Below are 17,388 nucleotides of genomic sequence, written 5' to 3' on the forward strand. Positions count from 1 at the left end.
TTGGGATTCTTTTTCTTAACTAAGCTATTGATTTGTTGACTTGTAAAAGCATCCTTACACATCATTGGTCATCCCATTCTTTATAAATAATGCTACTGCAGTTACTTGGAACCCACTGTGTCCAATAATATTCTGTAGTTAAGAATATTCTGTACTGCTTTGAGTGTTCATCAGGACCATCCCATTAGCAGACGCTGTTCCAGCACTGGTTACTCTACAGTGCTGTAGTCACTGATTTAAGGCAATTGACTTGCATACTCCTCTGAAGGCCATTGCTGAGGACAAAAGCTTATTTTATGAAGCACAACATGTGGGAAAGCATGCAGTGAACAAAGCAAAGCAGATTGAGAAGATCCATACCATTAAAGAGGCTTATCTGAATTTTGAACTAAGCCATGATAGATTGAAGTGATTAAACACACCACTCAGGACAAGCACAGGATTTGAGAAACCTGTTCTTTTGTTGTGATTTCTTGTATCGTTAAGGCTCTCTCTGTGCTGTGATTCAACAGAGGGTGCTGAACTTTGTAGGATGTCCATCAGGATCAGCAAGGGTTTGCCAAGTGTCACTGCTGCCTGGTTATAAACTACCATACAGTGGATCAGACATAACATATAGTAAAGACCTAGAGCTGTAGTACTCTTAGTTAATATGGTATTAACAGCTTGTATATATTCTGTTATTGCTATGATAATGATGGATACAGATTTGCCAATTTTTCCCCACAGTTTGCATACCATCTGTTCTGCCATGCTAAGTAAGCACAACCATACTAAACAAGTCAATCCTTAACAGTCTTTCTTTTCATTTCTTTCTTCTCCTCAGATGCGCCAGAAGACCGGTGGGCAACAAACAAGGTTTTCCCAGCTGTTGCCCCCACTCTGAGGGGAGCCAAGATGGCATCTCCAAGCTTGTCGCCCAGCACCACAGCACAGAGCAAACCAGGAGCTGCCCCCAGTCACTGCAGCTCTTTACCTATCGCCATTATCACAACACTGGGGCTGCTGTGTCATTGGTTGTTATAGTTGCGATGCCTGCCTTTATTTATCCAGTGTTACAATCATCATGCAGCTTATTTTTCTTATTGGAGGCCAGCTGATGCTTTAGGATCTGTGTTCTTGTAATATAGTCGAAAGCTGCAATATACTATAGCAAACTGTTGTTCTAGAAGATTCTGTTTGAACAATACAAGTGAAAACTGTACATAGTTTGTAAAAAAAAGAGTTAGAGGTAAAGTATCTGCCAGAGTACAAACATGTAATCACTTTGAGCGTAAACTCTGTACAAATAGCCTTTCCCTTGCACATCCTTCTCTAAGGTAATGCATTTGTTTACTCAGAATAACTCATAGCTACTTAAGGCCTGATGTTCCTTCTCACATTGCAGCTTGCTCCTTTAATTACATAGATTTATCGGCCACTCCTCTGCTGTGCAGGCATATGATGATGTGTGCTGTTATGAGCCTTAAGACCGGAAAACCACACCTTTGATCCCCTACAAACCAGATGCAATAGTTGAGTAGGGTATCATTATTGGTCTCGTTGCTTCAGAGTTAGGGAACTGACAGGGCAAGTCATACCAGAATTTGACACTGATGATAATTACATGGTGGGTCTTGCTGAAAAATATGGGCAACTGGATTCAGTTGCAGTTTTAAGCTTGATCAATCTTTATCCAAGTAAGCCTCTTACACAATCATTGCATGTAGGGGAATATGCAGGACAACCCTCCTCTCCCAGATTGCCACAAAAGTCAGGCTTGACTACAATCTCCATTGCATCGTCACAAACTGATGAATTTAGGCATAGTAAGATCCAGCACCCAACCAGCCCCATTGGCTCACTGAGCCCATACTGACCACCTAGCAACCATGTTTACACAAATCTGACCCTCATCCATTGTAGTTTCCCCCACTTACCCCCAAAAAATCTAACCCACGGTTTCTACCACTTCACCTACACACCTGGAGCAACTTATAGTGGGTAATTAACCTACCGATGCTCACATATTTTGGAATGTGGGAGAAAACCAGAGCATCCTAGAGAAACTCATGCATTACAGAAAGAACATGCAATCTCCATGCAGACAGCATCCGAGGTCAGGATTGAACCCAGGTCTCTAGAGCTGTGAAGCAGCAGCTCACAGTGTGCTACTGGGTCGCACCGATGGATGAGACAGCCTTTCCTGTAGAAACTATAAAGAAGCCTTTCTTTTAGCATGTTTTTGGTAAGGGGGCAGGATCTGTTACATTTATAAAACTGTTTTCAATGTTGACATGACTGCATATCAGATTTCTCAAAGGCCGGTTGCTGTCTCCACCTAGATTTTGAGGTCTGCTGTAACTATAGCTGCACGTTTTCAGTAAAATATGTTTCTCTTTTGTTGAAAGAAAACAGTAATATTATTTGTAACCTGAACTTGTCCTTAAGAAAGGACACCAATTCTTTGTCACATAAGAAGTTTACTGTTTATAATCCTTAACAGTTATCCCTTCAACTGACACCGGATAACCAATAGTTATCACGTTGCTGAGTTGTGTTGCTACTCATTTTGCCACAGTCATTTCACACATCTCAAGGCTGGCATTTCCTCTGTCCATTCTGCCCATCTGCATCCATACTATCTCATCCAGCTGCGTCACAAGCTTGATTTCTTTCTCCACCATCTCTTCAGACAAGACATTAACAAAGGCCACAGCCGACCCTCAAGGTAGATATAAAAGGTCTCTGTGCTGCTGTTGGGAAAATAGGAGGCACTTCCTCCCTAACTTCTGAACCAACAGCCATCCCTCAACCAACATTGAGAAGATTGTCTTCCTCATCTCCAGCCATGACTGCACTTTTAAAATATTCCATCTGCTGATGAGCATAAAAAAATAAGCTCAATCTAATTGTTTTCCTCCTTTAATTTATCCCTTCTATACATTGTATATTATTTAGAAGTCAGAGTTTACATTTAAGAGGTTGCTGAACAGCAGTGTGCTTCTGAGTTTGCATTTCTGGGCCACATGTGCATAACAGCTGGTTTCTGAAACAATCAGGAAGCCTTCCCTCTGCTTACAATCTTCTTACCACTGTCCTTGTTCCAGCTGCAACAGTAAGAACGGTATCCTTTTTATGATCACATCTGGAAGTGCCAAATCTCTCCGTAAGGAAATGCATCCCCTCTCCAAATGAAACAGATGCCTTCATCACCCTGATGATGAAACCCACCCCTCTGAAGGTGGTGAGTATCAGAGATCAGCCAAAGCTGAGTCACTCCAGTGCTATCACTGTTCTGCATCTACCTCCTGTCGACATCCAGATGTTATTTGTCAATGCTTCACCAGATGTTGGTGGCTTTACTTCATTAAGTCACTCAGTGGAAATGGTGGAAAGTTAGGCAGTGTACTTTGACAAAAGATGTTGCTTTTGGATCAAGAACTCAACAAGAATACTTTGAAGCCCTTGGGCGGGGCTTCACTCTGCATCTCCTCTAAAATTTTACTTGGGTTTGTGTAGCTGGAAGATGATCTGAGGCTTCGTGAAGGAGACTCCCGCTCTGGAGAAAGGCACAGTCTTCGGCTAACCACTACCTTCTTCACCTGAGGACAGTGCTCTTAATCATCCTCTCTTCAGTGGTTCAGCCTGTGGACCAAGGGATGGAGGTGACAGAGGAGAAAGTCATCAAACTCTTTGTAAAACTGCTTCAATGTTTTGATTCAAGTGACTTGAACAGTAGTTCCCAGTTGACCAGTGCCTTGGTTTGAAGATATTTAACCTTTGGTTTCAAATTTCTCCATAGCTGCAACCCTTTGTGATATCCACCTGGATGACAATCAGACCATAAGGCTGAGGAGCAGAATTGGGCCATCTGGCCCATCGAATCTACTCCGCCATTTTGTCATGGCTGATCCAATTTCCTCTCAACTCCATTCTCCTGCCTTCTTCCCATAATCTTTCATCCCCTGACTAATCAAGAACCTATTAACCTCTGCCTTAAATGCACCCAGTGACCTGGCCTCTACAGATTCACCATCTTCTGGCTAATGAAATTCCTTCCTATTTCTGTTATAAATGGACGTCCCTCTATTTTGAGGCTGTGCCTGCTGATCTTAGCCTACCCCACCAAAGGAAACATCCACTTCTCTTCCACTTTATCTAGGCCTTTCAACATTCGATAGGTTTCAATGAGGTCCCCACTCATTCTTATAAATTCCAGCGGGTACAGGGCCAGAGCCTTCAATCACTGCTCATATGATAACCCTTTCATTACTGGAGTCAATTCATGATCCTCCTCTGAACCCTCTCCAATGTGATCAAACTGTCCACAACACTCAATGTGTCTTATAAAGCCTCAGCATTACATCCTTGCTTTCATATTCTGGTCCTCTTAAAGTGAATGCTAATATTGCATTCTCCTTCCTCACCACTGATTCAATTTGCAAATTAACCTTAAGGGAATCCTGCACGATGACACACAAATCCCTTTGCAACTTGGATTTTGGAATTCTCTTCCCCTTTAAAAGGTAGTTTATGCTTTTATTCTTTCTGCCAAAGTGTATGACCACATACTTCCTGATACTGTATTCTATCTACCTTCTCTTTACCCATTCTTCTAATCTGTCTAAGACCTCCTGCAGCTTCTCTGCTTCCTCAAACCTACCTGCCTCTCCACCTATCTTCACATCATCCACAAAGCCATCAATTCCATTATGAAATCATTGATGTACAATGTAAAAAGAAACGGTCCATTACCAAACCCCATGGAACACCACTAGTTACCAGTAGCCAATCAAAAAAGGCTCCCTTTATTCCCACTCTTTGTGTCCTGCCAGTTAGCCAATGCTTTAGCCATACCAGTATCTTTCCTGTAATACGCTGGGTTCTTGTCTTGTTTAGCAGCCTTATGTGTGGCATTTCTGTCAAAGGCTTTCTGAAAATCCAAGTATGCAACATCCACCAATTCTCCTTGTCTATCCTGTTTGTTATTTCTTCAAAAAAATTCCACCAGGTTTGTCAGGCAAGATTATCCCTTATCACCTATTTTTGACATGTGCCTCCAAGTATCCTGAAACCACATCCTTAACAATTGATTCCAACATCTTCCCAACCATTAAGGTCAGGATAACTGCCCTATATTTTCATTTCTTCTGCCTCCCTCCCTTCTTTATGAGTGGAGGGACATTTGCAATTTTTGAGTTCCCTGGAACCATGCCAGAATCTACTGATTTCTGAAAGATCACTACTAATGCCTTCACAATCTATTCAGCTACCTCTTTTAAAAACCTGGGATGCAGTCCATCAGGTCCAGGTGACTTATCTACCTTCAGACCTTTCAGTTTCCCAAGTACCATCCCCTTTGTAATAGCATCTGCACTCATTTCTGCCCCTTGACATTCTCGAACTTCTGACATACTACCAGTGTCTTTCATAGTGAAGACTGATGCAAAATACTTATTCAGTTTTTCCGCCATTTCCGTAATCCACCCCCCCAACTCCCCTTACTATCTCTCCAGGGTCATTTTCCAGTGGTCCAGTATCTATTCTTGCCTTTCTTTCACTCTTTATATATCTGAAAAAACTTTTGGTATAAATTTTGATGTTGGCTCCTCTACCTTCATATTTCATCCCCCCCTCCAAATGGTTTTAACAGTTGCCATAATCATTCTCCAGCGTTTGTCCTTGTACTATTCTGGTATGTTGTTTATGATGACTTGTATTACTTCAGTTCCACTATCTAGGCCCAAACACTGAACACTTCCTCTATAAATCTAACGATCTTTCATTCCACTGTTTGTAAAGGTTACCCTTTTCAGGCCAAAAGTCTCCTATGGTTTGAATTTTATTTTATGATGCACCCAACAATTACAGTGGGACCCTCTACCAGACTGGAGAACTGTATAAGTGAAAACATTATTACATTTCGCTTTACTGTTCACCAGTCGGCAAAACATTTCAGTGAGCGATTACTTGTGTCTTAACATCCTTAACTTCACCCACACCTTGTCTTCTGGCCCACAAAGATTCTTAGAACTGGAAATACATAAATCAGCTGGCTGTATCTCGTTCTCACACTATCAGCATGGTTCTATCGGCACTTCATCTTCAATTTTTTTTTATAATAGTTTTAATTATACAAGTCAGAAGCCTTGACAAATACTGTATGATGCACAAATCCATCATTTCTCTTTGGCAGTTAATGGAGTAGAATCCAGTTCTATATCAAAATATGGAAACAAAAAATATAGTGGTTAAAGTTGCAATGAAACTATCAGATTGACCTACAGACCCAAAACTGATGTATCTGAAGGGGGAAAAGTGCTATTTTCTTTCCCTGGTTAGGCATGTACATGATTCTGGTCACAGAGCAAAGTGTAAGTTTCTGATCGACCCTTGGGAGTTGCCTGATACGTCACTCAGTTTCAAACTACCTGACATCACCATGTATACATTCAGCATGCAGATTTTACTAGCTAAAGAAAACAAATAAAAACCCCTTCATACCTAATAGGGACGGTCAGTAAATGCTGGCTCTTAGAGAATAACTATTAACACAGTGCGTTCTCAGGTAGATACAGAAAATCCTATAGAGAAGAGTTAATGAGGTACTCCCAACCTCTTAGCCAACAATAATTCCTCCACCAATGTCACTAAAAAGCAGACAAGTGTTTGGTCACTGCAGTTCGCTATGCGAAAACTGTGCTTCCTCTGTCACAACAGCAAGTACTCTTCAGAAAGACTTCAACAGCAGTAAAGAACTGAGCTGTCCTGAGATCTCAAAAGTCTCTCTTGCGTGTCTGTGCATCTGTGTGCCTATAGCTACAGTGCTGCACATGCTGAGGTAATCTCTCCAAAATTGAAGACAGTTTTACTATAATATATTGCAGTTTTAAACACATTTCTGTCAAAACTAAATGATACAATTGTACTTGCGGCATATTACAGGAAGAGAAAGAGTAACACGTTAAAAAGAAACACTCGCTTCAATAAATGAGCAACAGCATTGCTCTTTCACTGCTACACAGAAACTTTGCTGGCTTTGCAACTGTACTTCAATGAGTCCTGGCATTAAAGAACTGTCTATTCAAATACTTTTAACAAAGAGAAGAATTTTGCCAATAAAATTAATTATTTTATACACTGTTTCTAATCCATATGCATCAGTTTCACTGGAGGAGCGAGGTCTATAGAAAATGACTGACAACATAATCAGAGGGTTAATTCAACTTTTGCATGGGTATATGTTGGAGCTAAGATTATAATATTGATCCCAGTCTCCTGTTCGCCTGAACACAAGATATCCTGGTAACTCTGGTATACACAGAGGAGCCAAACAAGTATAGCATTGCGGTAAGCAGCAAGTAAATAGAAAGAGACCAAGTTCCGGATTGGGTTACACAGTAGGCACAATGGTTTAATTCCAACCTTTCATCTGCAAGATGTTGATTGCAATCCAGCCCACATAGTATTGCATCTGAGCCTATCCAATGAACAGTACATTGATAATAAACTTAGCCCAGATTCAAGGCCATAAGATGTAAGAGCAGAATTAGCCCATTTGGGCCATCAATTTTGCTCTGCCATTTCATCATGGCTGATCCATTTTCCTCTCAGCCCCAATCTCCTGCCTTCTCCCTGCACCCCCTCATGCCCTGACTAATCAAGAATCCACCAACTTCTGCCTTAAATATACCCAGTGACTTGCCTCCACAGCCGCCTGTGGAAACACCCCTCGCTGGCTAAAGAAATTCCTGCTCATCTCCCTCTAACATGGCACATCCAGAGTAAGAAACTCTGTGCCGCAGCAGCCAAATTTGTTTAGTTCCACCACTGAGTATCATTAGGGAAATGCAAAATATCACATCGATTCAATAAAGTTTCTCTTCTGACGAAAGACAGCAAGTGTGGCAGCACAATGGTGTAGCTAGCAGACCCAGGGCCTCACAGCACTGGAAATCCCAGTTCAAAACTGACCTCAGGTGCTGTTTGTGTGGAGTCTGCACGTTCTACCTATAGGTTTTCTTGGCATCCTTCAGTTTCTTCCCACACCCAGGGGGTACAAATTGATAAATTAATTAGTCAATGAAAATTGCCCTTGGGTGTAGGTGATGGGCAGTTAATGAAAGAGTGGGAAAATAAAGTGAGTTCAGTGTAAATGTGGGGTTAAAAGTTAGCATGGACATAGCTTGAAGGGCCTGTTTCCATGGATTGTGACTCTATGAGATTATGCAATACATTTCTCCTCATCCTTTACATCTTGTTTATACAAACGTAGATTAGATGGTTAGTTTTATTATCTTTAAAAGGAATTTGCAGTAGACTAGAAATGGAAAGGTTAGGTATTAGTAGCATGCAGTTATCTGATTCAAGCTCAGTTGCAACATTGTAAGGATTCAGACATATCTAAGTATAACGAAAGCAGTGGGGGAGAAAGCTGAGATCTAATAACATAGAGACAATGGAAGTGCATGTGTCAGTGATATGAGGAATAGTCACACAAATGTTCAGAAAGCTTCCTAAGATCCCTAGAACTCAACCCCTCATCAATCTTTGCCAAAAGTGTGGTTAGAAAATCAAGGGCAACAGAAGATATTCAAAAGATAAAAATGTATTTTTGTGTTGTTGCCAAGGTGATGTTGCATGCAGTGCATTAGGAAAAAGTTACTCCTCTGTTATGTTCTACTCCACCACTCCATCAGTCAGCGCTCTGCGATGAAGTTTTGACTGTGGTTGACAATTGTGACCCTGCATTGTGCCAGTCCCTTGCTGCCTGGCAACTGCCTCTGATCCAAGACATTAGCTGCAGCCTCCCCCAGAACACTCCCAGGCATTCTGAAGTGTTCGACAGAATTAGTGGATGTAGTTATTCTGTCAACACCAGCTGTTCAGCAGATGCACCTTAGGCAGTTTTACATAAAGGCAGAGAAATGAACAAGAGATGACAAGATAAAAATAAATTAAAATCTGCAACTGCTGGAAATCTGAAATAAAAATAGAGACGTATTGGGAATGTTCAACAGGTCAGGCAGTATCTATGGGAAGGTAAATGTTTCAGGCCTGAAGTCATCTGTTCTGAAAAATCCCAGTCCTGAAAAGTTAACTCTGATTCTATCTCCACAGATGCTACCTGATCTCCTGAGTGTTTTGGGCATTTTCTGTTTTTATTTCAAATAACTAAATCAGAGAACTGAGCCTCTCCTCAAATTCTGATATGTGGATGCTCTTACCACAGGAAAGAACAGCAGTGGTGAGGTAGTTTATTGTAATGGATGAATGGAAGTAAAAATGCACTTTAATTGTTTCTGGTCCTGTCTCCAGATGGCACAATGGCATACTGAGTAGAGCCACTCTCTCATAACTCCGGAAACTTTTGTTCAATCCTGGCCTCTTGCCTGTGTGGATTACTCAGTTGCTCTGGTTTCTTTCTATTACCCAAAAACATGCAAATTGATTGGTCAATTGGCCACAAAGTTTCCCCCAGTCTCTGGTGGGTGTTAGAATCTAGTTCGAGCAGAATGGAATGTGGGGAGAATAATATGGTATCCAATAAAATTAGTGTAAGTGGGTCAGCATAAACGATGGGCTGAAGAGCCCATTTCCTTGCTGTAGTGCTCTGTCAAATCAGGATACTTTTTTTGCACAAAGGATGGTATCATAGAATGACTGAGAGATGCAACATGGAAATAAGTCCTTAAGCCCTTTGAGCTCATCAGCTACCCATTGATACCACTCCTACATTAATCCCATTCTTTATTAGAACCATAGAACCATAGAAACTTCAGCACGAACAGGCCTTTTGGCCCTTCTTGGCTGTGCCGAACCATTTTCTGCCTAGTCCCACTGACCTGCACACGGACCATATCCCTCCATACACCTCCCATCCATGTATCTGTCCAATTTATTCTTAAATGTTAAAAAAGAACCCACATCTACCACCTCGTCTGGCAGCTCATTCCATACTCCCACCACTCTCTGTGTGAAGAAGCCCCCCCTAACGTTCCCTTTAAACTTTTCCCCCCTCACCCTTAACCCATGTCCTCTGGTTTTTTACTCCCCTTGCCTCAGTGGAAAAAACCTGCTTGCATTCACTCTATCTATACCCATTATAATTTTATATACCTCTATCAAATCTCCCCTCATTCTTCTACACTCCAGGGAATAAAGTCCCAACCTATTCAACCTTTCTCTGTAACTGAGTTTCTCAAGTCCTGGCAACATCCATGTAAACCTTCTCTGCACTCTTTCAACCTTATTTATATCCTTCCTGTAATTTGGTGACCAAAACTGAACACAATACTCCAGATTCGGCCTCACCAATGCCTTATACAACCTCATCATAACATTCCAGCTCCTATACTCAATACTTTGATTAATAAAGGCCAATGTACCAAAAGCTCTCTTTACGACCCTATCTACCTGTGACGCCACTTTTAGGGAATTTTGTATCTGTATTCCCAGATCCCTCTGTTCCACTGCACTCCTCAGTGCCTTACCATTAACCCTGTATGTTCTACCTTGGTTTGTCCTTCCAACATGCAATACCTCACACTTGTCTGTATTAAACTCCATCTGCCATTTTTCAGCCCATTTTTCCAGCTGGTCCAAGTCCTTCTGCAGGCTCTGAAAACCTTCCTCACTGTCTACTACATCTCCAATCTTCGTATCATCAACAAATTTGCTGATCCAATTTACCACGTTGTCATTCAGATCATTGATATAGATGACAAATAACAATGGACCCAGCACTGATCCCTGTGGCACACCACTAGTCACAGGCCTCCAATCGGAGAAGCAATTCTCTACTACCACTCTTTGGCTTCTTCCATCGAGCCAATGTCTAATCCAATTTACCACCTCTCCATGTATACCTAGCGACTGAATTTTCCTAACTAACCTCGCATGCGGGACCTTGTCAAAGGCCTTACTGAAGTCCATGTAGACAATATCCACTGCCTTCCCTTCATCCACTTTCCTGGTAACCTCCTCGAAAAACTCCAATAGATTGGTCAAACATGACCTACCACGCACAAAGCCATGTTGACTCTCCCTAATAAGTCCCTGTCTATCCAAGTGCTTGTAGATTCTGTCTCTTAGTACTCCCTCCAATAACTTACCTACTACCGACGTTAAACTTACCGGCCTATAATTTCCCAGATTACTTTTCGATCCTTTTTTAAACAATGGAACAACATGAGGCACTCTCCAATCCTCCGGCACCTCACCTGTAGACAGCGACATTTTAAATATTTCAGCCAGGGCCCCCGCAATTTCAACACTAGTCTCCTTCAAGGTCCGGGGTAACACCCTGTCAGGTCCTGGGGATTTATCCACTTTAATTTTCCTCAAGATAGCAAGGACCTCCTCCTTTTTGATCTGTACAGTTTCCATGATCTCACTACTTGTTTCCCTTAATTCCATAGACTTCATGCCAGTTTCCTTAGTAAATACAGATGCAAAAAACCTATTTAAGATCTCCCCCATTTCCTTTGGTTCCGCACACAGCCGACAACTCTGATCTTCAAGAGGACCAATTTTATCCCTTACAATCCTTTTGCTCTTAATATACCTGTAAAAGCTCTTTGGATTATCCTTCACTTTGACTGCCAAGGCAACCTCATGTCTTCTTTTAGCCCTCCTGATTTCTTTCTTAAGTATTTTCTTGCACTTCTTATACTCCTCAACCACCTTATTTACTCCCTGCTTCCTATACATGTCATACAACTCCTTCATTATCAGAGTTGCAATATCCCTTGAGAACCAAGGTTCCTTATTCCTATTCACTTTGCCTTTAATCCTGACAGGAACATACAAATCCTGCACTCTCAAAATTTCTCCTTTGAAGGCTTCCCACCTACTGATCACATCCTTGCCAGAGAACAACCTGTCCCAATCCACGCTTTTTAGATCCCTTCTCATTTCTTCAAATTTGGCCTTCTTCCAGTTAAGAACCTCAACCCTAGGACCAGATCTATCCCTGTCCATGATCAAGTTGAAACTAACGGTGTTATGATCACTGGAACCAAAGTGCTCCCCTACACAGACTTCTGTCACTTGTTCTAACTCGTTTCCTAACAGGAGATCCAATATTGCATCCCCTCTAGATGGTCCCTCTATATATTGATTTAGAAAACTTTCCTGAACACATTTTACAAACTCTAGACCATCTAGACTCCTAACAGTATGGGAGACCCAATCAATATATGGAAAATTAAAATCCCCTACCACCACAACTTTATGTTTCCTGCAGTTGCCTGCTATCTCTCTGCAGATTTGCTCTTCCAAGTCTCGTTGACTATTGTTTCCATAAAATACAGGAGCAGAATTAGGCCATTTGACCCATTGAGTCTGCTCCACTGTTTCATCATGGCTGATCCAATTTTCCCTCTCAGCCCTAATCTCCTGCCTTCTCTTCATGGCCTGACCAATCAGGAATCTATCAACCTCCGCCTTATTCTGTATATAGGCTTGGCCTCCACAGCCATCTGTGACAACAAATTGCACAGATTCACCACTCTATGGCTAAAGAAATTCCTCCTTAACTCCGTTTTAAAAGGACACCTCTCTATTCTGAGGCTGTGTCCTCTAGTCTTAGACTCTCTCACCATAGGAAAGATCCTCTCCACATCTACTCTATCAAGGTCTTTCACCATTCGATTGGTTTCAATGAGATCCCCCACCCCCCATTCTTCTGAATTCTGGTAAGTAATTCTCAGGAGCTGGGAGGGAGCAGCTCTATTAGCTGCGTCACTGTGCTGCCCAATTGATAACTGAAATGTATCACACAAAGTCTGCCAAAGCTGAAGCTTCAAAGTCAGAATTATAGATTTTTGATGGATCATGGAATCCAATGATATGAGGCAACAATGGATAAAAAAGACTGAGGTACATATCCGGCATGATTTATTTGAATATGGGATCAGACTGAAGGCATTTTCTATTCCTATAGTAATGAGCATATCAAATAGAGTATAATGTATATAATAATAGCCATAAAGAGGTTTTATTTTTTTCCTCTAAGATCCAATCTCCTGTAAAATGTTGAAATTCTGTTCAAATTGCAATTTATGGATTTGCTGGCAAAAGGCCCAGAAAGGTTATGAAAGTGTTTGTAATTAACTGAACAATAACACAAGCGCATAGAGTTTGAATGCGTATGATCCATTGTGGAAGGAGGAGAATATGTGGGTTGAGGATAATGTTCTTTTTACAGAATATTTGTTGCTTCCATTTTCTACTTCTCATCAATCCTGTACATAGACTTCAGTGACATTGTGCAAAAGATGGTGATGTTCAGTTTTGTAGGCCAGCTGACTGACAATACAACGGGGCAAATCTCCTCCTTAGAGTGCTGGACTGAAGGTGGGATCTTAAAATGAGGGACAAGAGTTTGTTGAAGGTTTCCCAAAATTAAACAGTGCAATAATGAAGGCACATCAAAAGCTTATTAATCTTTGTCTTTTTGAAGGCTTTGTATAAAATATGTTCAAAGCAATATATCCAGCACAGGAAGTGGAAGCCAAGAATGAGGAGTGTAGCTCCAGCTGAACATATTGGATTGGAAATGCAATGTCAGATGGACACCATGACATTTGTCCCAAAGTACCCTAACCAGTATGATTCATACAAAAATGCCACTACCTGCAAGTTCCCCTCCAAGATATACAGCATCCTGATTTGAAAGTAAATCAGTATTCATAGTTTAAGACCTTGACCTGCAGCTGTCCGAGAAGGTAGATCATCACCACCTTCTTCAGGAGCACAAAAAGAGCCGAAGTGCTGGTCGTATCAGTGACTGGATGTGTATCAGTGGATCAGAACAATGACTCAGCAAAGACACATGGTTAAATATTTTGGAAATGGTTTCCTTTCAGAGATCAAATAGGAGGCAGTGAAACTGTCCATTCATCAACATTATTCGTGAAGCAATCTAATGCTAACTGTCCAATCTTAAAATCATAGGTGCTCTGATTATCTCGGAGGATAAATTTATCACTCTGTGCATTAGCCCTAAAGTCTATGGTGGATTGTTGTTTAACCTATAGGCCAACGTGTACAAGGAACAGTTAGGCAGACTATCCAGTTGGCATCTGCAAAAGGAATAAACTAAGCTGCTGCATTTGCACTCTTTTATAGAGTGCATGCACTCAGCTATTCTGAACACCTACAGTGTTAATCATTCTCGTTCAGAGGAAAATGTCATGAGAAGTGAAGTATCACTCTTGGTAGGCAGGTCATTAGAACACTGAGGAACACTTTCCACAATTTTACATTCAGCTGACCCTTTTTCCCAGCAAAAGGGCTAAAATATATTTGGACCTTGAGGGCAATTCTATTCCTCACACAATGATACAAAAAAAATACACTTCCTTCACTCTTCAAATACAGTTTCTTGATAGTGGTAATAAATCGACTTACATACCTTCTGTGTGTTCAGAAGAAAGGAGGTATTGACAAAATTAGGGGGCAGGGAACCATATAATTGAAACCCCCTTGAAGAAGTAGAACGATGGACAGGAAGAATTTGGAAGTCACCACGGTGATGGACCAATGCTAATGCCACATGATTTGCTTCCTCTTGAACCCCATGATCTTTCATCACCACTACAGTAAACTATAGGGGATGGCAAAGCTAGTTTAGTAGCTGATAGCCCAGCTTTCTTGAACTATTTCATGGAATGTTGGCTCTGCTGATGAGACTCACTATTTATTGCCTCTTTGTCCTCAGAGGGAGGATTTTGAGCTGCATCCAGGAATCTGAGTAACGGGGGTAAGCTTGATGCAGTTAGACAGGGAGCTCGAGGATCCCACTTCAAGGCCCATAACCGTGTCAACAATGGGGGTAGTGGTGAAATTATTCCTGTAACATTTTCTGGTGATATTAAATCCAGATATGTAGATAACAGCTGATGGCCAGAATCTGTTGATAAATATTTGTCATAGACATGAAGTCATACAACATGGAAACAGTCCTTTCGTCCCACCAAGTCTACATCAAGCATCAAGCACCCATGGACACCAACCCTGAACTAGTCCCATTTTATTCTCCCCATGTTGTTAAGGGGAGAACTCACCTACACACTAGAGACAATTTGCACCAGTAAATTATTTTATTTTTATTTTATTTTAGCAAAACAGCACAGAGTAGGCCCTTTGAGCCCCGCTGCCCCAGTAACACCACACCCCGATTAACTCTAACTTAATCGTGGGACAATTTACAATAATCAATTAACCCGTCCAGTACATCTTTGGGAGGAAACTGGGGCACCCGGGGAAAACCCATGCATTCCAAGGGGAGGATATAGACTCCTTACAGAACAGCGCCGGAACTGAATTCTAGACTGTGGAGCTGCTGTAGCATCGCACTAACTGCTACACCACCATGGTGCCCTACCACCCCACACGTCTTCAGGATGTAGGAGGAAACCCTCGCAGTCACAAAGAGAATGTGCAAACTCCACACAGATGACACTCAAACTCAGTGTTGTACCCAAGTCTCTGACGCGGTCAGGCGGAGGCTCCACAAGCTGCACCACTATGACCTCTCCAGGATGTGTCAATGCTACATTGAAGTACTTCACAATGGATAATTTCATTACTTATCGAACAGAGTACTCTCTTTCATTCTAATTTATTCATATACTTTGGTGCATTTTTCATCTAGAAGGGCAATGTGATTGTGCAGAAATGAGTATTGGTTTTAGGTATGCAGTTATAAGCATTTATTCTCCTGGGAGACTCTGAACAAAGCTCCCCCTATTGTGATCCAATAATGGATCTTACCCTTTCTTCACAAGCTCTGTGCAAACACATGGAGAAGGCTTTATTTCATGTATTGAAAACTAATTGTGAGGAGAACACAAAAAGATGCAGGCAGGTTAATTCAATGATATGCCAGAGTATAATACAGGGATATCCGCATAGACATCTGGCATGCAGGTAGAGCAAATAATTGGGAAGACAAAGACAATATTGCCCTCTTGCAAGTGGATGAGGTACAAGCAAGACTTACTACAGTTGTAGAAGGCAACAACATGCTCAGAGAACATGATAGTTTTGGTCTCGCTCTTAAAGGAAGGTACCGTGTACTGTATTGGAATAAATGTAGCAAAAATTCACTAGATCACTGGTGGTTGATAAATTAGGAGAATGATTCATTTATTATCAAAGAATGTATAAATTATACAACCTTGAGATTTGTTTGCTTACAGGTAGTCACAAAGCAAGAAACCTGAAAGAACCAAATTAAAGGAAAAAAGTGATGCACAAGTGCAAGAAAAAGTAACACAAATCATGCAAACAGTTGAATGAGGGGCAATCCTGAAATTCCGAGGGGCTTTGCAGAATTAATGTTTGACAAATATTTAACAAGTTGTGTGTGAGGGGTGGGGGGGGGGTCCAGCACCAGGAGTAACCACTTTAGATTGCAAAGAGGAGGACTTTGTTTCTCAGAAGACTATGAATCTTTGGAATTCTCCATCTCAGAGTGCTGTACCTTTTGAACCATTAATTCATGACTTTTATTCTTGAACCAAAGATTACACAGAATGGTCAAGGAAAAGATTTGGGTGTCAAAGAACAAATCAGTAATATGAGGAACTGGGTGAAGGAGCTGTTTGGCCAAATGCTGCACATTTCTTTTTTACAGCTGTAAGGTTCATGTGAGTGAGATTTTCTGTGAAGCCAGGTATTTTATGTCTCCATGCTGAATGATGGGTCATTTCATGCCAGGCAACTGGGATCTCTGGGAACAATACTGAGATGACCCAACTACATTTTCTTTAATATCAGAAGAGGACAGCAATTCCATCACATCTGCTCATCTTGGACTCAAACAGAGCTAGAAAATGGTTATAATCTACCTGCATCGTTCAATGCACCATAAATCTGAAATTCTGCTGTGAGTGTAGCACAGGAATAGGCCCTTCAGCCCAAAGTGTTGTGTGGAACAAACTAACTTGATGATGCCTAATTATATTAATCCCTTATGCCTTTATGATCCATATACCTCCATTCCCTGCATCTCATGTGTCTCTCTAAGACATTGAATGTCTCTATCACATTTACTACTACCACCAATTCTGGCAGTACATTTTAAGCAATTTATGTTTCTTTTATGTTTTTTCTTGTAAATATTGCTTATATGATATCATGTGCCTGTGAAGGTGTTGCAGACTTTTTGTTGCACTAGTGCATACGTGTACTTGTGCATATGAAAATAAACTCATCTTTCATCGTGCCCCAAAACTATCTATGTAAAGAAAACTTGCCCTGCACGTCTCATTTGAAGTTAACATGTCTTACCTTAAATGCATGCCCTTCAGTTTTAGACATGGAGACTTGGGAATACATTCCAGCTCTCTATCTACAATGCTTATAAAAAGTATTCACCTCCCTTGGAAGTTTTCA

At 41.2% G+C, this 17,388-nt stretch overlaps 1 protein-coding gene across 3 annotated transcripts in view; it reads left to right on the forward strand.

Annotated features, from left to right (window-relative positions):
- gpc5b (glypican 5b) overlaps positions 1-9,859 on the forward strand; it is a 648,632-nt gene extending 638,773 nt beyond the window's left edge. For all 3 annotated transcript variants that reach the window (XM_063046140.1, XM_063046141.1, XM_063046142.1), the window contains one exon: positions 827-9,859. In XM_063046140.1, the coding sequence (XP_062902210.1) occupies positions 827-1,026 (200 nt within the window). In that variant the 3' untranslated portion in view covers positions 1,027-9,859. The remainder of the gene's footprint in view (positions 1-826) is intronic.
- Positions 9,860-17,388: the final 7,529 nt, after the last annotated feature.

This window comes from Mobula hypostoma, chromosome 4 (genome assembly GCF_963921235.1).
Source record: "Mobula hypostoma chromosome 4, sMobHyp1.1, whole genome shotgun sequence".
NCBI lineage: Eukaryota > Metazoa > Chordata > Chondrichthyes > Myliobatiformes > Myliobatidae > Mobula > Mobula hypostoma.